Below are 22,765 nucleotides of genomic sequence, written 5' to 3'. Positions count from 1 at the left end.
AAGATGCTATTTAGTGGAAAAAAATAAAAGCTAAACATCAACATATATGTATTAAGTACGATTTATGTTAAAAATTGTATGCTTACACACATTTATATATGCCTAGAAAACACCTAGACCAGAAGGATACACACAGGAAAAATGAAAATAGTGGTTACCTCTGGGGTGAGTAGACGGGGGCAGGGGGGTGGCAGGGAATGTTTCTTTTCTGTACACTAACTCTTGTGTATTGATTGTGTGTCTGTGTGTGTATACGATATACATTTTGAAGTTTTTACATGATGAGCTCTGAGTTAAGAGTGACATGGCAGTCAAAAAAATCTGAAGTTGTTCATAGGTGGCATTACAAGAAATACAGAATCTAGAACAAGGAAGGTAATTACCAATCTTGAGAAATAGAATCGACTGGCTTCGTATTCCTTATGAGGAATAAAACTTGACTTGTCACTTTCTCAGTGTAAAAATCCTTCTCCATACCTGGTAGTGGTTTCTGCCAAGTGATTAGAGACATGGCAAGTTCTTCTGCTTCCCAAAGTGGCAAGCATAACACAGGTGCTCAAAAAATTTTTTGCTTAATATTCCCCAAATCCCAACTAAATGGTAAGACGTACAATGTTTTGAGTTTTTGTTCAAACGTTCCCCTTAACTTGCTAAGCATGTCTTTAAAAATAAAATTAATGTAGGAGCATAAGACAATGTAAGAAAATCTATCTACAAGTCTAAACTCTTTAAAAAAAATCATTTTATTGATCCTTTACCATACAAAATTTATTCAAATTACACCCATTTGAAGTGGTAAGATCACAGCTAGAGAACAGGTTACCCTGTAACAAATCTATTTACAAAATCCATCATAAAAGCTTTTTTTTTTTTTTTTACATTATATTACATATTTTCTTTTTTTAACTAGCATACAACACAAAGCTAAACTGATTAGTAGTTTGCCTACTCCCAATTTTGGGAGAAATACTTCCTTTTGACAAAATCACGTACCCCACAGGAAAAGAAATTCCCACAATCTGACAATTGCCACCCGACTCACTCTGCAAGGCATTGTCCTTCAAATCCCTCCTCTCGGACACACGAGTTGTCATGCACACGCTGAGTTCTTACTTTCTTTTTCCTGAAAGCTAAAGCTTTAAATACTGCAATTGTATTTACAGATCTACACTTACAACAAAAATGAACACAAGAACACAACAACAAAAAAAAACAAAAACAAAATAACACTCTTAAAAAATTACAAACCAGCTAGAAAATATTCTGGCAGTGTTTACAAATTAATTGCTATTTTTGTACAAAATTGCTAGATAATGAAAATATGAGTAGGCTGCGTATCAACTTAAATAAAACGATTGCTACGCACAAATCTGTACATATAAACACACACCTAACACTGTTTGACAGCTCATGTGTTGCTCTTTATACAGTTTACTTTCTAAGGCTCACGCAGTCATAATTCGCACACTTGTAACTTTTAGCCATTTCATGTGTGAGCTTTAATAGCAGCAACTCAATGGTACCAGGAAACCTGCATACTCAGTACTTAAAGTAACACAAATACTGTAGTACTAACCCACTTTGTGTGCCAGATACTATTGCAAAAATAAAATGACTAATGCAAACAGAATACAGTATGGACGTCTAATCAATGTACACCAGTTAAGCCCATTAACTGGGAAAACCTTATGCATGAAGGAACTTTTAAGACTTATTAGGATTCCTTTCATTTTTAAAACAATAAATACGGCATCACGTTACGAAAAGGTTTAACGAGAAATTCAACCAAACACACAAACACCTAGTCAGGTGAGCTCAGTCTTTAGACTTTGGGAAAAAATCAGCTTTTGTGCAGCTGGCAAAGAGAATTACACAAAGCTGGAAGCAGAGGCAGCTAACCAGATGAGATAAATATGGGAAATGGGGAAAAGCTTGGCATAAATGGTTTCCCATACAGGAAAACACCCCACAGTGCATTTCCAGTAGGCACTTGACACAAAGCTCCCCCTTCCCCCCCCCCCACCAAATGCTTCATCTCGGACCAAGTCCAGTGTGTGTGTGAGGGGACGGGGGTGGGGATGGAGGCCGAAGAAAAGGGAGGATGATCTGCACCTTTGTTTTTCTTCTCAAACATACACCCATGCATACCTACACAAATAGTTTAAAGTGCTGGTGTCATTGTTTTGACCCGACCACCACTTTGCATATTGTGGAAATCTACCTAGACTAACCCAGCTAGGGCTTTCGCGGTTTTGTTTTGTGTTTTTCCTAAGGGATATCTTTGCCATTCAATGGAACACGTGAATCGAGTGCCTACTATGTGCCTACCGCTGTGTTGGGCACATAGCATTTCAATTTAACTGTTCTTTGCGTTGAGGTTTGTTTTTTAGATGACTCCCTCATTCCCACAGTCTTTAGCATCCAAGGAATGGATGTGAGGTACTCTGCCACATTCCCAGCGGGAGAGGGCCGTCTCCCCCTGGCCAATGGGAAAGCCATTCTTGGACAGAACTGGTAGGATTTGCAGCTGTCACGAAGCCTCCAACTCGGGACACCATTCCTGAAGAGTTAAGGGGGAGATGCCCTGGTGTCCTGTCCTGCTTCTTCTACATCCCTGACTTCCCTCGGTCCAGCTCACTCCTTCGTAGCGGAAGGGGAATGGGAGCTCCGTGTTCTCACCAGCGGGAGTAAATGCCGCTGACAGAACGCTACTCACGACGGGGGATGTCTTCCTCCCCAGAGGCCTCTCCATCTGACCCCATCCTGAGAAGTGGTCTCCCTGAGTGCAGTGTAAGAGAGCCCTTTCCCCGGTCACCGGGGGCCCGGGAAGCCCAAGGACGGAGGGATCCACACCTGCTGCTCCTTGGGGCTGCTATGTCATCTGACCTGGTTCTCCTTCCAGATGGGCCGCCCCTGTCGGCGAGCTCCACTGGCTCGAAGCGCCCCCTCCTGGGAAAGGAAGCAAGATGGGGCAAAGCTTCTCGCAGAGGCTGTTAAACCTCAGATCACACACATTTAGATGCTCTGATCAATAGAGGTTCTCTACCTCTGCTTAAATAATTTGAATTAGCAAAAACTGCTTCAAAGTAAACAATTAAATTGAAATGGTGATGGGTGCCACAGGAATGCTTAAATGGCAGCTTAAAAAAAAAAAAAAATCTAAAATAATCCACAAAGAACTCCAAAGTAGGCATTTGCTACAAATCAACTTCAAACTTACAAATACATTGGGGGCAGGGGAGTGGAAGTGGTTTATGGAGACAGGAAAAATCCACAACAGCTCAGAGGGGCAGAACTCAACTCTTCTTCTGTATCTGCGACAAATACTTGAAAACAGTTTCTTCATCTGAAAGGCTGTGGAGGATCTCTTGACCTCCTAGTGGGACACGCGGTCCATAGCTTAAACTGAATTATGACAGTAATTTAAATATTCCTAAGAAGAGCTGAAGAAATCCATTTCATACTTTTGCATGACTTCAAGTTTACAGTTCCTGCAGTTCCATTCCAAATTAGCAGACCCCAAAGACATGCATTCTGCGAAGAAGGCACGGCTTGAAATGCTATTAAGGAAGATTGCTGTTTTCGAGTGGGCCAGGTGGCCAGACCCCAGTCTACAGCCCATCCGTCAGGCACAGCAAGCCAATCCAGGAGGGAGGGAGGAAAAGGACGGGTGAGAGACACCTGATTGCACATTTTCTCACTTGCTGACTCATCCAGGAGATTTTGGAGCCTGGGGCAAGGCAGGGCTTTCCCAAGGGAGCCTGCAACTGTGCGTTTAGACAACTTTTTTTTTTTTTTAATTCATTAAAATGTCAGCTTTGTTCTGAAGTTTGTAGTTTACTTCATGATACTATCTTGGAGGAAGAAGGTAGGAAGGGACAACACTGCATGACAGATGTTCGGTTTCATAATAAAAAAATAATTGGTTTATAAGGGAAGTCCACACAAAGCATAATCAGCTACACATAAAGTCTTCCACCAGTGGGAGCTTTTCCAAATCGTAAGCATCAAAGAGATCGCTGATGCCTTCCTCCTCCCCAAGGCTTAGGAGATAGTCTTCTTGGAGCAGGGGGGGCAGTAAGTTCACAAATGGTCCTTCTAGGTTGGAAGGAATTTGGTCCTCGGTCTGCTGTAAAAGGTTGGCTGGGGAGGCCAAGGGAGAAAGGTCTGCCATGGAAATCGAGCAATCACTATGTCCTGAGTTGGTTGAAGCCAAGTCTGAACGGAAAAAGTTGGTGGAAAGAAGAAAATAAGTTAGGCAAAAATCAAATTAATTTTGGGGAAGCATGTACGTGTTGCTGTTATAAAAGCATGCACTCTTTGCTAAGGACAATTAGATGACATGACAGTATAGATCACCTCATGCGAACAGGCACTGTGCGCACTGACTCTGGTAAGCCCTTCTGTGTTCTGGTCTTACTCACTCATCTTTTAAAATACCAACGGTTAGCAAACAAGAATACACGTAGCTTCAAAGATTAGAGGCTAACAAACTTAAAAAAATGTCCTGCTATCAATTAGTCATTCTGTAAAGAAAAACAGAAGAAAACAAAACCTACAGACTGAAAAGTTGGCTCCCTAGTAGAGATCACTGATTTTAACTTAGTCTTTTTTTGAACAACTAGCTTATTAAAGATACTTCTAAAAATACAAATAAAAAGACACATCCACTTTGAAGTTCTAGGGTGGAAAAAAAAAGTGGTCTTTTGTTTTACCATTTGAGGTAGCATTTTTTTCTCCCCCTCAATATTAAGTCAGACCCGATCACTTAAATCATTCCTATTCTTGCTCCTATATTGGGAGGTAGTAGAAGAAAATTAAATGCATATCTCCAATCTGAAAAATCAAAAAGACTGCAAAAAGCTTCCCTTGCTGTGTGGACAGTGGAGGGATGCGTTAGATTTATTTTCCTGGGGTTTCCCTCCCTTATTCTCTCCCCATCACACTGCGGGGGAAATTAGGATAAAACTTCTTTGGCAAAAGGCTTTTCTCTCCTAACTTTTTTCAGTTCCCTCTCTAATGGTCTCTGCGGTATCACTCAGAGGTGTGCGGCCAAGTGTAGCTGGTGATTCACCCAGACAGCTTATAGCTTCACTCCTCACTTCCGCTGGTTTTCCAAAACACTGTAAAGAAATGGTTTCTGCTGATGGCAAAAGCCTGTAGGGGCTCCATTAAGTGGGTGGAGGAACCATTTGCCCTGAAGAAGATCATTATTTTCTTCTGCAAACTATTCAGAATGCCTTTTTAAAAAAATGTTACCTTAATAACATTAATAACAGAAATTTTTGTTTCTTGCCTAGACTTGTGATTCTGATACAGGATCCTTCTAGCCACATTCATTTTTAACATAGTTTCGAAATGACAAAAGTGGAATTTTTACCTTTGGAAGTGGGTTTAGAGATATTCCCATTGTGGTCTTGGTTGTTTGTTTTCATTGGACTGTGTGTTTCAGTCTCTTCTGGACACAGATAAACCTCAATGGGTCCTTGGGTACTTGCCAAATGTATTTGCAGGCTCTATGAACAGAAGAAGTGAGAGAAGTTCAAACTGAAAGTTCTTTTGGAAATGAGAGCTATAGTAATTTTCATCAAAAAATGGAAAGTAAGGGTAATTTTCATTGTTCCTTTTGTTTCTCTACTGGTAGTCCGCCTCAGTCAATGACTGTCATCCTCTAGAGCAGGGGTCCGCAGACTGCAGCCCGAGGGTCAATCCTGTCCACTAACTGGCTTTGTAAATAAAGTTTTATTGGCAGAGTCACACCCATTCCCATTGTTTATGTGTAGCCTCTGGCTGATATATTTTTTTTTTCTTTTCTTTTTTTTCATGCTATGATGGCAGAGCTGGGCAGTTGAATAGTCCCAACAGACTGTAGGGCTCACACAGCCAAAAACATTTACTGTCTGGCTCTTGAAAGAAAAAGTTTGCTGACCCTTGCCAAGAGGAGGTGAATTTTAAAAATATATATATATTCCTTTTATGCAAACTGTTAGAAGGTCTTTTAAGTGTTCCAAATACAGCATTCCCATGTTATTATTCCTTAACAGTAGGGGTTTTTTTATGTTGAACTTTAATAGCCACTGGAGGAATAGTACTCTTAAGTGCTAGGAACTGACTTTAATAAGAGAATGCAGCACACTAATATTTAAAATTCTTCTTTATCTAGGTCATAGAGCTATTATTATCATTTAAGGTGAGAATTCTACCCTAGATGGGAGCTTGCAAATTTCATTCTCTTTTTATTTTCTACACATTCTTTTACTACATTTCTTTATCTTATAGTTATAGTCTAGGCCTATATTATCAAAGAATATCTGAAAGCAATCACAAAAATATGCTCCTTATTTTCTTACAATATTCTAGTCTATCAATTAACCCGAAGTCCCATTTGATTTCTTAAAAGTAAATGTGTTATAAATGATAAATTCTTAAAATGTCCTAAGATAAGTTAGGGAGCTACTTTAAAACATTTATATCTCTGTTCATGGTGGGGACCACATCCAGGGTAATCAACGTAAAATTCCCCACCGGTTCAAATGGATCAGAACTACCATATAACAAATTATGAAAAAGAGAAAATACAAGAGGGACAGGGCCCCATTTACCACTTTGAGTTGAATGCCCTGCTATGTTAAAACTAGACTTTTTGGACACTCAATACATATCCAACTGTTGAAATGTTTTTAAAGTTAGGATTAAGGAAAACAGATGGGGAAGAACTATCAAGCTTTTAGGAGAATACAGACTTTAACCAGGAGTCAATGATTCTTTAACACCAGGCATTCCAAAAAGATCTCTACAGATGAACAAAGACGTTATCTCCTTACCTCTATTGGGTCAGGCACTTCAAGTCTTGTTTCTGGAGGGGCTTTCACAACTATAACAGTTTGGTCTTTAAGGCCACTAATTTTTCGAATATCTTGATATGTAACATAAGCTAACGTAATGAGTGTTAAGGAAATCTTCCAACTAATCGTCTCGGATGTAACCATTACGAAGATAATAACAAAATAGATGCATGGAAAAATTTTTAAGTATTTTATTTCTTAGAAGAATATATCTGTCTCTCCTTCTAGATCTTTAAATATATGGGATCTTCCATGAATCTTCTTTTCTGGTTGTTATTCTAAACAACAAAAGAAGTGTCTAGCTTTTTTCTTTCCATTTCTAAGTTCATGGCTACTTAAGATATTAACATAAACACAGAAACAGAACAATTAAAATAAACTCTCAAAAGAAAACTGAAACCCAATTTGGTCAGGGATTTTCAAACCAGGTTCCTCTGGAGCACAGGTATTGCATGAACTCCAATGAAGTACTCTGTCACTCAAATTGAATGATGGCAGATCCCAATTCACAGAAAAAATTTAAGCCCTATTAACCATAATTTTGTTGAAACACCGGTAACTTCTATCTGCTACTTGATTACTAAAAAGTGTCAGCAGCCACCCAGATGAATGAATGAAATCTATGTATCAGTGGAAGAACTCCGAGTACTGCTCAGGCAGAGAGAGCTTGTTTTCTTAAGTGTACCTGGGCTGGTTGTGATTATATATTACCTACTGATAAGAGTATCATTACTTCTCTGTTAGAAAAATTACCCTTTGTATGATATTATTAACTACAATATTTCAGTGTTCACAAGGAGGAAAGCAGCTTCCAGATGATCTGCAACCTAAATGATTTAGGAAAAGAGAGTAAAATAATATTTCAGTACTCTTGGTAGTTACTTCCGAGCACTGAACAATTCTTTAAAGTGCCCTGACAGTTAAACCTAAGAGGATATTACGAAAGAACATGGTACTTATTATATGATAAAGTATTCATGCTAGCTTGCTTAGAGAGACAGGCTTTGACTTGGTACTACAAGAGAATAGGTCGCATAGCTTTCTTTTATAAGGGACATGGAGTACCATAATTAACATACAATGTCTTTAGCCAGTTGCTTTTCATATTAACTTACAAAAAATGCCTAGGATAAAACAGCAAATCACAACCCAACAAAGGCATTTCCAGAGGTAATATAATGTAGTGAATAGAGTCTGTGATCTAACATGTTTAATACAGAAATAGGACTTAGAAAGCCTAGAGGAAATGATGTCCCTTAGATTAGTAGCTTTTTATTAGAAATTGAATGAAGCTATGAACCTGCTGTCCAGAAAAAAGCACATTCACCCAAAATCTGCATGTACATTTAGGGGCATCTATCACAGACTATCATCTTTAAGTCTCAGTAGTTCAGACAACAGCTATTTCAGTGTTGAGCTTGACAGGACAGCTCACGCAGGATTCTGGGTTTTAGGTCATCATCTGTTTCATCAAGGAAGCCAATTGCTGTCTTCATAGAAGACTTGACAGGAATTTTTTCTGAGAACAGTGGGGAAACTGATAACTAGGTACTTACTCCACAGCCCACTGTCAAAGAGCTATTTGACAACCACTTATTAAAATAAAACCTCATCTACAATTACCCAACATGCTGCAGGAAGGAAAATTTCAACACATTTGTGAACAAGCTGTACCAAATTCGGAACTGGATGGCAAATTGAAATAGATTGTGCAAACATATTCTCTAATCTCACAAACTTAAAAGTGCTTCCATTGTGGCTCCCTCCTGAATTTGCTTCTTGGGTTAGCAGCCCCCTGCAAGGAAGCTTTCATTTTCTGCAACAAAGGCACCAGAGAAAGCTAATGTAGGTGACAAGGCTATAAGCTGCCAATCACATGTAACAGCCATATCTCCTCCCCGAAGGGGCTCCTGAGTAAACAATGTATGAAGCAGCCCAACTAGAGCTACTCTTATGTCTTCCAGTGTAAGCCCACTCTGGCCACCACGGGGAGGGGGGAGGGGGCGGTGTCGAATCATCACACCTTTTCTCCAGCTCACTGATCATCAGCTGACAAGGTTAATCCTTTGGCCAACAGGAAATGAACAATCAGAGTTTCAAAAAACTGCTTAAATTGGAAAATAAATGTCCCCATAACTCCAAGGGAAAGCCTACTAGAGATGAGACACTAGAAGAAACTAGGCAGGTCACATTTTATTTTCTGTCTAAAGAAGATAAATGGGGAACTAAAATTAGAGATGGGATTATTTAAAATACTGGTTTTGTCTTCTACTAATAACTGAGAAAATTGCAAAATCTTCTCGTCAACATGATGAAGTAATCTCTCTCCTCTGTGGTCTGAAGTGAGGTGATGAACAGTTAAGTTTTCCTCAGGTGGTCAACAGATTGTCAGCCAGTTAAGAACAAGAGTTGGCTTTTTATATTTTTACTTCCAAGGACTAATGTTTGTGGATGAATGGATAAACTGAGATTTCTTAGGCCTTGAGGTGTTTCTGAAATCAGTTTTTGGTGTTGTGATTCAGCATAACGTGCTTTAAAAACTATAGAACGATTCTTCTATACTCTTTCAATTCCTTCAACTATAGTTCAATTACAGATTCAACAAATTCCAATTGCCCCCAATATCTGATGAAAAGAAAATCGAATATGAGAACCGCAACAGTGACAGCTAACACCCACCTAAAACCTGGGAAGCCCAAGATGAATCTGCTGATTGTTATCATTAATATGACTACTGACACCTTACATATCTCATTAATAGTGTTGCCTTACGCTCTGAGTGTATCCGTATGTCCCAACCACACATGAATACAATACTTTAAAAAACAGTTCCCACCTGGCTATCGAAAGAGATACGATAGGATGCAGTCTAATGACTATCATTCCATAAATACTGAACACACACAGGCTTACTTGTATGAAACTAGAGTCAAATTCTACCTTGTGCATAAAAGTCCGATCATCAACTCTGGAAACAGTCTAGAAGGCACTAACCCCCGCCAAACAGGTGGCACAAAGGATATCTTTGATTCTCTGAATCCTCGGTTAACAGTTTGAGGTCCAGGGTGCAGCTTTGGATCAGTTCATCTAATTTCTTCTCTTCCTGACTGAGCTCGGTCACTTCTTTAGACAGGCCTTGACACTGGGCCAGCATGCCCCCGTCCTCAGACAGACTGCAGCCCCTGGAAACCCAAACACAGGCTCTGCATGGCCGCTCGACAGGCCAAAGGGGAGAGGGCGAATGGGAGGGCTGGGGGAAACGGTCCTTCGGGTAAATGTCCCCTCTTGATGCAGGAGGTCACACTGTTTGTTAGCCAAGTGTTAAAATTAGAACGTTCATACATATTTTTTCATACGTAAAGTCCTTCACTTTTCACACCATAGAAATTAAGTGAAAAAACACTGCTATTTTCAGGTTTCTTTCCTCCAGAAGAGCCTGTTTCTTCAGAAGACTCAAATTCAAAGGGCAAAAGGGGGCGGCTCCTTCCTGCCACATGCCTCCCAGCGGGGAGAAAAGCAACAGGGGAAAAAGGACAGAAAGACATAGCAAGATAGAAAAATTTGAAGAAAAAGATGGAATGGTTCAAAATTCAACCAAACGTCATCCAAAAAAGAAGCATGAGAGACCTAGGTCATTTCTGAGGGTCTTATACCAACCACTAAAAAGGAAAAGGAGGTGAAGAAAACAGGTATATGTGCTGGATGCAAGAACAAAAACCAGTTCCCAACAGGTGTGTCTCAACCACAGGCTAAAATGGGTCACTGAATTGTCATAAAATTCCAAAAAAGTACATGTTCATTTTATCATGTTTGAAGTAATATTTTTTTCAAAGCCAACCCATAACAGATTTATTCCTTCCAATAATGCTTTCATAGTTCCTTCTGATATACTGGGTGTTCAGATGCTCTGTCCGTAATTCACAAACGACATTATCATACATTTAATCATACATGTGGGTGTGTAGATGACAAGTATTATCATCCCGGTTTTCCAGAAGGAACCTTGACTTAATTTACACAGAAAGTGAGTTAATCGGCAATGAGAACCATCAATAAAGATACCTGACAACTGTGCGTACACACAGATGTGTTGATACACAGCCACAGATAGTTTCTAAACTCCTGTTAGAGACACGCCACAGACCTGTGTAAGCATCTATTAGATTACACATGTGAGCACACACGTAGATATCATGGTGACAGATGAACAGCCTTTTACTTTACAGATGCAGGGCTCCATTTAATCCCAGGATCCCCTTGCTTGAGGCTAATTGAATATAAACCCTTTTATCTCTGACAGCATCTAAACAGAAGGTCTCTTTGTAAAGAGACTTTGAACTTCTGGCTAAGGAGTTGAGGAGGGAAGAGAGAAGGAGAGAGAAGTAGGAGAAAAAAGGAATGAAGTGTGGGCATGGGCGTGAAAGTTGGGCCTGGGAGAAACCCCTCTGCAGTTTGCAAGGACCCCAGAGCCAGTGAATGCGGGGGCCGTGACTCATACTCACATCCACTGCACGTTGTTTTTAGACTTCTTCTTAATGAGGTGGATACCTTCCAGCACATTGGTGATGTCATAAATCCTTCTCTTTTGTACCTTCAGCACCTCTGCTGCCTTGTTCAAATCCAAGACCCCATCAGGTGATTGGCTCAGTAGCTGAATGAACTTCTTGGTGAGCAGACCAAGTGATGTATCATACCGTGTTTTTTCTGAGGGAGATTTTGGAGCTTAAAGAAAAACAAAAGCCGAGCGGGTGGGGGGATAGGGGGAAAGGTAAAGAAATGAAGGGTTTCTTTGCAGTCAAGCAAGCCCCCATTCCCCCAGCAGCCCAGGTATTAGTGTTGGAAGCAAAGCTGTTGTCGCTGATGCTTTTGGTGAGTTATGGAAAGCTATGAAATTGCTTTATTAGAGAAGGAAGGCACAGTAAAAAACTCCTGTTTGATTAAAGCGTTTTACTGTGAATTTCTCAGTAGTTTCTACTTTGGCTTACCCTACTCCCTGGGTCTAGTGAAGTATCTCACACATAGTAGGTGCTCAAAAATTCTGTTGAATGAATGAAAAAGTGCTGTAGCTTCATGGGAACAGCACATGTGGAGCCTAATTTGATGGGGTCCGGCTGTGAATCTCTCCAGCATTTGATGATGGGGCCCAGACAGACCCATCCTAACTGCCCTTTCAGATTCCAGTGTCTCTGTGTGTATATAACTCGTTCACCAACTTTTCAAATAATATAGATGAAGAATACCTGGAAAAGTCATTCAATCCAGTCTCCCCATCTCTCTGGAATGAACTGTCCTCATTTAATATTGCATTTATTCTCTTATAGGTAGGTGCACAGGTCAAGGGTTTAACTGAGTACAACACACAATTTGTGGATTGCCTAATTCATACACCACAGGATAGGACAAAGTCTAAATTAATTTAGCCTTTGCATTAAATGCCAAAGATGTAAAGGACTATTTAGCTATTTCCAACCTACTTTTCTCTCTCTCCCAAAAGAAACGATTGTGTTTGATGGAAATGGAAGCTAGCTGCAATTTACTGGTCTCAATTCTTATGCTGCCATATGCTGAACTAGAGATTTAGGCTGGCATAGATATCACCTACAGCCAGCTAGCCCTGGTCCCTGAAGTAAGGTCCATGAAGGAAAGTTAAAGTTAGATTTGACTATGGAACAGTGCCAAAGAGCTTGTATTCTGAGTTGAAAAATGAAACTGCACACATCAAAAGAGGCCTCCCCTGAAGTCAGTATTCAGGTACCAGAGTGACTCTGTAAACCTCTCACTGGGTGTCTGCAGACATCATATTTATTTTTTGGATAGGCACAGGCAGAAATGAAAAAGAACCAAACATGCCAAAATTATCCACACCTTGGCATCCCTTCAGCCACAAGCTCTGAAAGTTGGGAAGCTCACACCCAAGAGAGGAAGAGATGATGGAATCCTTACTTTTTGGACTATCTGGACTTCGGAGCGCAGCTCTTCCTTTGCCCTTGGGGGTTTTTAAACCATCTGAGAGGTACTGCTGACCGCTTTCTCCTAGCTCCAGCCTGCGCTTTGCCTGGAATAAGAGAGTACAGTCGTTGGTTGCTGGTCATGTGGACGATCACAAGTGAAGCCAAACGCCACAGGCTCGCGCCAGCCCCCGCTGGCCCCCTCCATTTCACTCAGGGTCTCGGTTCCCTCCAGCCGGGGCTCTGGCTCCGGAGGCGGAGCTCTCGCCACCTGGGCTCAGATGGACAAATCCAACCATCCTTCAGGGTTAGGCTCTGGAGCCGCTTCGTTCATTTACTCATTGATTCAACATACGTGCCAGGCACGGGGCTGGAGACTAAGAATACCGCAGGCATCATGGGACTTAAATTCGCTTTTCCCCAGCAAACCTCTGCTTCTGTCTCCATCTCTGACCTGGGTTGAACCCCCTTCCTTGTGCTCCCCAAACACTCTGTGTTTATTGGTATCATAACACTTGCTGGATGTAAGAGTTATTTTACTTATCTGTTTCTCATTTCCTTTAAGGCAGGGACTGCTTCCGATTTATCTTTGCATACCCAGGGGTTGGTACAGAGCCTGGGTTTCTGTAGGAATTCAGTCACACACACACAGTCTCTCTCTCTCTCTCTCTATATATATATATTCAGTGAAAGAAAGGGTGATTGAATAGTAACACAACTGGTCACAGACTACAAATGCTCATTCATCAGAATAACAAATATCGCAAACACTCAATCCTGGGTTTCAACTAGGATTACTTTCCCCATTTGGTCATCAAACTGGGCAAACGAGAAGCTCTCACCCAAGTTTTTCATCTGATTTTTCATATAAAATATGCACTTCATGCCTTTTATGTCCTGGGTTCTGGGCGAAGGGAACAGAGGTAAGCAAGACAGGTAAGAGTCCCTTGGTTCCTAGTGCGCAGAGCCCAGGAGAGAAGCCAGGTAATTAAATAAGTAACTGCTGAGTCCTGACTGCACGGGTGTGAAGGGTGTTCAGACGGGGGTGGTACCAACTAGACACCCACGTGACAATGTGCGCTTAGGCTCATTTCAGGGCAGATGCTTCTAATGAGGAGATTCACAATTTCAAAATAACTCCCCATGACATAGAAACGGAAGTAACAACTTATCAGCTGAACTTGCTCTGTTCACTAAGAAGCCATGAGCCACAGGCAGCTCACCCGATCTGACCCGTGCTGTCCGTGTAAAACACACACTGGATTTCAAAACTTAGCACGAAAAAGGCTGAAAGAGCTCAGGAATAATTCTTACGTTGATTACATGTTAAAATGATGCTGTTTCGGCTTCATAAAATATTACTAAGTAAGATGCTATAAAAATTATCATTTCACCTTTTTCCATATATATATATATGGAAAATATATGTATCTTTTTACTATGTGGCTTGCATTTGTGGCACACATTATCTTTCTGCTGAGCAGTGCATCACCACTCCAAAGGCCTAGGAATGACAATGAGCAAATTAACTTTCTTAATTTCATTGTCTGCTCCCAAACACTCTTGTCAAATCCTTGTGTGGGCCTGTTGCTTCGGTTGGCCCAGTGAACATTCCCTTCCCTCTCACAGACTACGAGTGCCCCGGTGCACACAGGTGACCCTGGTGCACACAGGTGACCCCGGTGCACACAGGTGACCCAGGCCCGGCTGGTCTTTATGCACCATCCGCCCCCTCACCCACAGCGATTGCAGTCCTTCTGGCACAGGACCAAAGCTGGGTGAACGAAGGCAACCCCAGGAGCTTTTCTGGAACTACTGGTAGGAAGGGGTGTGCCTTCTTAGTAAGGTTGATAAGCTGGTAGCCGAAAGCTACCTGGAAATGAGGCCTCCCCAGGGGAAAGCAGAGTGGAGAAACAGAGAGAAAGGGGTCTGAGGCCATCATTCAAAACTCTGGGTCAGGTCATGCAGTTGGCCTTCCCCAGACTTTTCAGTTACATCAGTTACATTAGCCAATAAAGTCTCCTTTTAGCTCAAAGCACTCTGAGTTGGGCTCCTGAAAGTGTGGGGAGGATGTGACAACCTGTGGAAATGGCTGAGTCAAGACGGGCTCCAGTGAAATGGGGAGCTGACATGGCTTGCTAACAAGGGGCCAGGTGTGTTGGTTACTTCTTGTGGCCTGCAGGAAATTACTACTGATAGAGACAAGCTTTGTAGAGGCTTACCTAAAAGTAGAGAAGGAGAAAACAGCTTTGCTTTGGAGGCTTTTTCTCAGTAGAGAGCAATCCAAGAAGATATACAGCTGTATTCTCTGCCCCTGCTAAAGTCCACAGAAGGAAGGCAAAATGGGAAAAGGGCTTGGGCCCCTGAGCTCCTGGCCCCTTAAGGCCACACTCTCCTTGAACCCTCAATAAAGAACCACCCACTGGCCAGCAGGCTGGGGGCATAGTCGTTTGTGCCTCCCCATCCTCAGCTACTGTTTCAAACTGCTTTGAGGCTAAGGCCTGTGGAAGCAGCGAGCTGTAGGCTGGGGAAATTCCAAGATCTGTTGCTAAGAAACTGCGATCTAACTTCAAGGACCAGGACTAGTCAGGTTGTGTGACTTTGGGAACCAAGCACCAAACCATAGAGTTGACAAATCTCAATACTAGATAGAAAATCGACTACATTTGAAAGGCACCAGAGGAAGCAAAGGCCTATGAGACCTCAGTCTTTAAGTGAATCAATCCCTAAACCTATAAAACTCACACTGAAAAGAAATGAGCTGTGAAAGAAAGGCAGCCCCAGAAAAATCCTCCCAGAGGGTAGCAATCGGGGTGGCCATCTTGGCGCCACAAGCAAGCCACATCTCCAGCAAGTCTCCAAGTGCCTGCTATTCCTGTTGACGGGGACATGACATGCTCTGGGAGGTGACCACCGTGTGTGATTTCCTCTTTTCCAAATGGATGTTTCTGTTGGGTTATCCTGTTACCTCTCCTCCACTGCTGCGTGAGTGGGGACTAAGCTGGAACACACGGTACTTGTAGGTCCTAGATCTGACGACGGGCACAGTAACTGGCCTTCCTTTTGGGGAAGGGCTAGGATGGAGCATATTGCTTACCTTAGCGAGTTCGCGCACACATGCTTGTTAAAACAAACAGGAAGCCAGAAGGGAGGACTTAAACAGGGCAGGTAGTCTCTGCCTACACCCCCTTGCCCTGGACAGAGCACCAGCGCAGATAAAAATCTCCTCTTGGTATTCAGATTTTCTGCTGTTCTTCGTTGGCTCCTGAAGATCTGTGTAATCCCCTGGGGTCATTTTTCCTCCGCCTGAAGAATGTCCTATAGCATTTATTTTAGTCTATGCTGGTGACAAATCATCTTAGTTTTATTTTTTCTGAAAACATTTCATCTTCATCTGTGAAGGATATTTTCAATGGATACAGAATTCTGGGTTGATTTTTTTTTTCCTGTCAGCACTTTCAAGAGAATGTTCCATGTACACTTAAAACTAATACAATATTGTAAATCAAACACAATAAAAAAAAATCAAATCAAAAAAAAAATCTCCTCTTGGTCATCTCAATTTTTGTTTGCTCTTAGTGTGAACATCTTGCTGAACGGAGAGCTGTCCTGTTTATAAACAGATCTTCATATTATATGGCCCCTACCAGTGAAGCAACTAATATATCTGGTGCTTAACAGAAGGCCCAGCCATTTGGTCCTAAGCAGGAGTAAAGGCCGAACATGAGTGATGCTATATAGATCACCCACACGGCATCTGCCTGAGCAGATCAAGGGTGGCTTTTACTAGAAAGGAAGTATGTGCTAACTATAGGACCTCAGCCCCAACTATGACAACATGCCTCTGCAAGGAACAGTTGCACTGTTACTCATTTCAGAAAACGTACGTATGAAAATAATAGGAGTAACCGTCAGGCAGCCAAGCAGTGGGCCGAGGGGAACATCCATGGTTTCTGTCTACCTGGCATTTGTTGCCCCTAATTTTTCATTTGGGGAACTTCTCCGCAGTTCTTAGTTCAGGTGGTTTCTCTGTCTCCAGGCTTGAAAACAAAAGGCCTGACACTGTTCAACATCTTAGGCTGGCCCTTACTATCTAGGTTACAGAGGTGAGTACCTTAATCTGGGCCCACCAATCACTGTAGTCCAGTCAGCTGGTGAATGTGACTGGTTTACGGGTGGTTTACCCATGACCAAAGCAGGATGAATCACTCAATGATGGGATTTTTGTTGGAAAGTACAGGGTTCTTTTCACTGGGAGTTATCAGGCTGGTAGGATGTAAGCCTGGAGCTACCTGGGAACTGAGCCAACAGAGAAGAAAGCAGAGTTAAGAGCTAGAGAGAGACTGAGTCCCAGTGCCTTCAAGGGAGGTACGAGATCTTACCAGTCCCAAAGACAGATCTACTAGACTTTCATTTGTGTGAGCTGAAGAATTCCCTTTTTTGGTAGGAGAAAACTGTTAGATTACTACCACTTGCAACCAAGAGTCCTAGATATAGCCTTTTAGTACTAACCATAATGCACTCAACATTTGAGTGCTTACAATAGGTCATACGCCAGGTTAATTGCTTTCCATTTGACTGTATTATCTTATTTTTACAACAACCCCATAAGATAGTTGTTATTATTATTTCCTATTTTACAGGAGAAAATGGAGGTTTAGAGCTCTTAAATAACTTTTCCAAGATCCCCACAGCCAGTAAATAAGCCTACTCCAAAGTCCATGCTTATAACCACTCCATAAAATGATTGTGAAAGATTGCCATAAAAATATTTGAAAAGTTATATTAAATTGATACCATCTTACTTTATGATAAACTTAAGTTTTATTTTATTTATCATTAAAAAAAAACAACTTTCCTTTACATAAAATGCACGTGGTAATTCAAACAGCACAAATGGATATACATGGGTAGCAAACCTTTCTCCCAGGGACCTCCCTGGTTGTGCAGTGGTTAAGAATCCACCTGCCAATGCCGGGGGACACGGGCTCAATCCCTGGTCCAGGAAGATCCTACATGCCATGGAGCAACTAAGCCCGTGTGCCACAACTACTGAGCCCCCGCGCCACAACTACTGAAGCCCGCACGCCTAGAGCCCGTGCTCCGCAACAAGAGAAGCCACCGCAATGAGAAGCTCGCGCACCGCAACGAAGAGTAGCCCCGCATCTCTGCAACTAGAGAAAGACTGTGCGCAGCAACGAAGACCCAGCGGAGCCAAAAATAAATAAATAAATAAATAAATAAATAAAAAACATAAAAATAAAAAAACAGACTGTGTGTTTCAGAACCATTAAAAAAAAAAAGAACTTTCTCCCACTCTTTTTAGTTTTTTTAATATTTTTATTGGAGTATAGTTGATTAACAACGTGTCTTTCTCCCATTCTTGATCCCCAGTTCCTTTCCTCAAAAGCAAGCACTACTAAGCTACTTAGATATCCTTTTAGATAGTCTAGGTAAATACAAGTATATATATATAGTTTTATACCACCACACCTTATAAAATTTTTTTTACACAAATGGTAGCAAACCGCACACTATTAATAACATGTCTCATGAGTTTGGTCCCTATCAGTACACATAGAATGACCTTATTTTTTAGAGCTTCATAATACTGTATTCATTAATATACCATGATTTGTTTACTTAGCCAGACACCTACTAATGGACATTCAACACTCCTCTGCTATAACCACTTTCCCAATAAATATTCATGATGGCACTGTGGGGTAGGCATTCCTATATCCATCTTGCACTGAGGCAGAGAAGTTAAGGATTTACCTAAAGTCTCAGTTAATAAGTCACAGATACCAGGATTGAACCCAGGTCTGTTCAAATAATTTGTCAGTGACCACGACTTCCCTGGACTGATTGAGATGTCACTCCTTTGCTGCCATAGCAATTTCTAGGCTGCTGGGGCATGATTTCACCATCATAACACATATATACTCCAGGTTTCTGCACTGAACCTGAGTGCAGTCTCAGGTCTTAAGTAACTTAGTTTTCCCAGAGCCTTGCATATGGCATGCACTCAGTCAAATTGACTTATTTATTTTGAATGAACCAAAGAATAAATTCCCAAAGTCTCTTGGCAGGTAAATCACAAAGCTCCAACATTACCAACCTGTAAAGGGGATACTTAAATATATATATATATTTACACACGCTGGAGATTAATCTACATGTTTGGAAAGATTTTTAAGAAATATAAAGGGGAAAAATTAAGGTTGCAGAAGGCTATGTATAATATGATCTCATAGGGGTAAAAAAACTATAAAACTATAGATCTCAATATGAAATTTTCCATGTATCCATGAGGAAAAAGGTCTGGAAAGATCCACATCAAATGTTAATGGAGATTATCTCTGAGAACTAAAATTAAATATGAGGTAATGATTTCATGTTTATAGCTCTATAATATTTGGTTGGGTTTTACAAAGTGATATGTCTATATACACATTAAATTTATATCTTTCAAACTAACACTTCCACTTTTTGGAATACATTCTGAGAACATTTATGTTGTTTCTAGGGTCTGTCTATTAAAAACAGCACAGCCAGTTTCTTGAATATTTATACTTTTCTACTTATGTCCAACATAAATGCCCAATCTCAGAAGAAAAATTTCAGTAAGTTATTGTACATTTATATAATGGAATGTTATGCAATTAATAATGATGTACTTCTATATATGTAAGTTTTTTTTTTAAAAAAGTGTGGGGCTTCCCTGGTGACGCAGTGGTTGAGAGTCTGCCTGCCAATGCAGGGGACACGGGTTCGAGCCCTGGTCTGGGAAGATCCCACATGCCGCGGAGCAACTAGGCCCGTGAGCCACAACTACTGAGCCTGCGCGTCTGGAGCCTGTGCTCCGCAACAAGAGAGGCCGCGATAGTGAGAGGCCCGCGCACCGCAATGAAGAGTGGCCCCCGCTTGCCGCAACTAGAGAAAGCCCTTGCACAGAAACGAAGACCCAACACAGCCATAAATAAATAAATAAATAAATAAAATTAAAAAAAAAAAAAAAGTGTGAATAGTAAAATTTTATTTCTGTGGGGAAACTATATGCATAAAAAGAAAGTAAGTCAGGATATATAACAAACAGTTTAAGAGTATTAATCTTTGGGTGGTAGGATTATGGTGATTTTATTTCTTCTTCTTAACTTTTAATATTACTAAGTCACTTTAAAGTGAGTGTGGGTTTCTTGCATAACAAGAAAAACAAAAATCCTTTCCATTTGGAGTTCAACAAAAGAGGTCTGGTGGTTTATACCCATTCAATGTGTACAGACGGGTATGGGTTCAAAACAGAAATGGGATATGCTACCAGAATGCGCATCCTATTTTCACAGTGGGAAGGGAAGTGGTGTTCTTATCTGCCATTCAACTGAGTCACAGGAAAAAATTAAATCAAGAAAAAGGCATGCTGGCTGTAGGTTAACAAACTGTGAACACTAAAATAAACTCCCTTTACCCCAGTTAATAGATCTGGGCAAGGGAAAGAACTAGATATACGATACATTTTGTCTCAAAGCCAAGGGTGAGACAGGGTATTTTGAACAGAGGAAGAAGGGAAATAGAGGAAAATGGAGATTAAATCAGTAGAATGAGGACCAGATTAAATACAATACTGAAATAACCCAAAGGAGGGGATCTCCAGCTTGAAACTAGACCACAGTTGAAACCCACTTGGATTCTGGCCATTAGGTCAGTGGGTTAGGGCACAAAGATTATAAGAAAAGAATACTTAAGTTTCCAGCTGTGACTATATATTAACTCAACCTGGTTAACCATTTAAAAAGGGAGTGGGAGTTGGGGGTCTTAAGCAGGCTGTCCAAGCACAGCCAGAAGGACAGAGACTTGGAAGGGCCCCAGTTTGGAGGTGCTCGTGGCAGGGAGGGGGGCTCTGATGCAGAGGATAAGGAAGGGGCCAAATCATGGTCCCTTACATGCCAGGCGAATAACCACACTCCCAGCATCAACCTTTCATTGATATAAGGTTACCTAAGATGAAGAGCTCTGAGGTCTCCTCTGGAGTTGCTGTTGTTGTTGTTTTTCCCCCCAGCAATAGGTAAGCTCAGAACCTATCAAGAGCAGTGTCTCTATGAGCTGTTAGATGGGGAGCTTAATCAGAAACCAATATATCTCAGAGAACTGATGAACTGAACAGCACGCCGGAAGCTCAGACGGAGGTACCTGGCACCAGGAGTAGCTAGTATGCATTTTATCTTGGTGGAGATTTCCCCTTACATTCCACATCCCAGCCTCCAGCAGTTGGTGGGCTGAATATTCTCTCTCCTTTCTCAGAGATGTCCCTTTCCAAGCCTGCCCCACTGTCCCAGCCAGATCCCCCCATCATTTCTCACTGGATTACTAGAATGGATCCCAAACTTGACCATTTTTCTCCTTTTGATTTTTAAACTACAGATCTAGGCGTTTTAACTTCACTCTAACTTGTATTTGTGGACTAGTTTGGGAATCTAACCACATACATATGAATGTTTCTAAAGGAAAAGGAATCTCAAACTGATGTATAACTTTGGAATAGAATCCATTTACTTATGAACTGCTGACTGCCTTCCTTTTTATATCATTAAAAAAAATAATTTAAAACAATTTAAAAATAAATAGATGCACATGATTTTTTAAAAAATCCACTAGTTCAGGGATCTACCTTGCCAGGGGAACAAATTTTACTATTTTTCCTGGAGGTCACCTCCATATTTCTAAGTAAAATAAGCTTACACAGACATTTCTTGGTTTAGCCATTTTAGTTATTATGAAGACTTCCTTCAATGATAAGACAGCCACCTTTCTTCCACTCTTTCTCCCAATAGTGACATCATTATTTTTGTTTAAATTAAAAGCCAGTGCTGTGCATTTTGACTATACAAATATCGTTCCCTCAGAGTCAAACAGTATACTGAGAATGCGTTTCCTTTTTGTAAAGTTCGTTGCTGTTTTCTTTGGAGTTCCCGATTGTCTTTCCCGCTTGCTGGCACCATCTGCCTTCACCACATCCTCAACTTTTTCCAACTCTCCATCATATCAGATATTCTATCAAGTCCCCACTTTTTCTCTCTGAAGCTCTTGGACCTCCTGCTGTCTACACCCTAGACGGTTCTCCAGGCCATCGCATGGCTGTCATTCTGCAGTTTTCCCTCACCACATACAGTGTTGAAGCCTGAGGTGGACATCTGTCATTTTATTTGACTGCCCAGCCTCTGAACCTTCCCTTCCCTCCTGTGGGTTAGAAAATTCCCCACTTTGTCAGTCTTGGTGGGAGGCATAGCCACCTTCTTACTGTGGGGGCCCAGGGCAGGCCACCCCAAAATATGCCTCAATAACACAATGATTATTTTGAATTAAACTTACTTGAGAAACAGCTGGAAAAAAAAAATGATGTTAAAAAAAACAAAATACTTTGACTCCCCGTCGCCCATGAAAGTGGGAAATAAATCTCCCATGTGAAGGTATAGAAAGCATCCTTATCAGAATTAGGGAATTCAAGGCTAAGGGAGCCGTATAAACAAACTTTGTTACTTCTTCATTAGTCTGCTACCCCAAGTACAAGCCCCTTTGTTTTGTTAAATCTTCACAAATAATTGTTTCTTCGTCTAAAAATGATATATAAACAGTCTGCTTTGGTCACTTTGGGGGTCCCATGTCTCTGAGACCTCCGTGCATATGAATTAAATTGGTTTTTTTCCTCCTCTGTTAATCTGTCTTGTGTCAATTTAATCATCAGACTAGCCAAAAGAGCTCAAGAGGGGTGGGGGAAGAATTCCCCCCTCTTGAATCAACCATAGAAATTGAAGACTCCCAATCCTCTCTCCCAGCTTCCCTGGAACCTGGGCTAGGGTTACCTAGGCTGGGACAGGCAGTCACACCCACCCTAGATTTGGAGTCTGGAGTTGCTCCTGCAAAACAGCAGAGCGGAGGTGATGGCTGTGGTTTGACGTCTTAGCTGTGGTTCTG

The 22,765-nt window shown here is 41.3% G+C and overlaps 1 protein-coding gene across 2 annotated transcripts in view; it reads right to left on the bottom strand.

The window, feature by feature from the left end:
- Positions 1–787: 787 nt before the first annotated feature.
- The window catches only part of E2F3 (E2F transcription factor 3), an 80,680-nt gene continuing 58,702 nt past the window's right edge, over positions 788–22,765 (bottom strand). The window contains exons 2-7 of one of the 2 annotated variants that reach the window (XM_059940688.1): positions 12,789–12,900; positions 11,348–11,567; positions 9,869–10,027; positions 6,825–6,939; positions 5,381–5,516; positions 788–4,218 (exon numbers count right to left, since the gene is read on the bottom strand). In XM_059940688.1, the coding sequence (XP_059796671.1) occupies positions 3,956–4,218; positions 5,381–5,516; positions 6,825–6,939; positions 9,869–10,027; positions 11,348–11,567; positions 12,789–12,900 (1,005 nt within the window). In that variant the 3' untranslated portion in view covers positions 788–3,955. The remainder of the gene's footprint in view (positions 4,219–5,380; positions 5,517–6,824; positions 6,940–9,868; positions 10,028–11,347; positions 11,568–12,788; positions 12,901–22,765) is intronic. The other variant, XM_059940690.1, reaches the window with a different exon arrangement.

Source organism: Balaenoptera ricei, chromosome 11, assembly GCF_028023285.1.
Source record: "Balaenoptera ricei isolate mBalRic1 chromosome 11, mBalRic1.hap2, whole genome shotgun sequence".
NCBI lineage: Eukaryota > Metazoa > Chordata > Mammalia > Artiodactyla > Balaenopteridae > Balaenoptera > Balaenoptera ricei.
The sequence above is the reverse complement of the archived record's forward strand: the minus strand, read 5'-3'. Positions and strand labels throughout refer to the sequence as shown.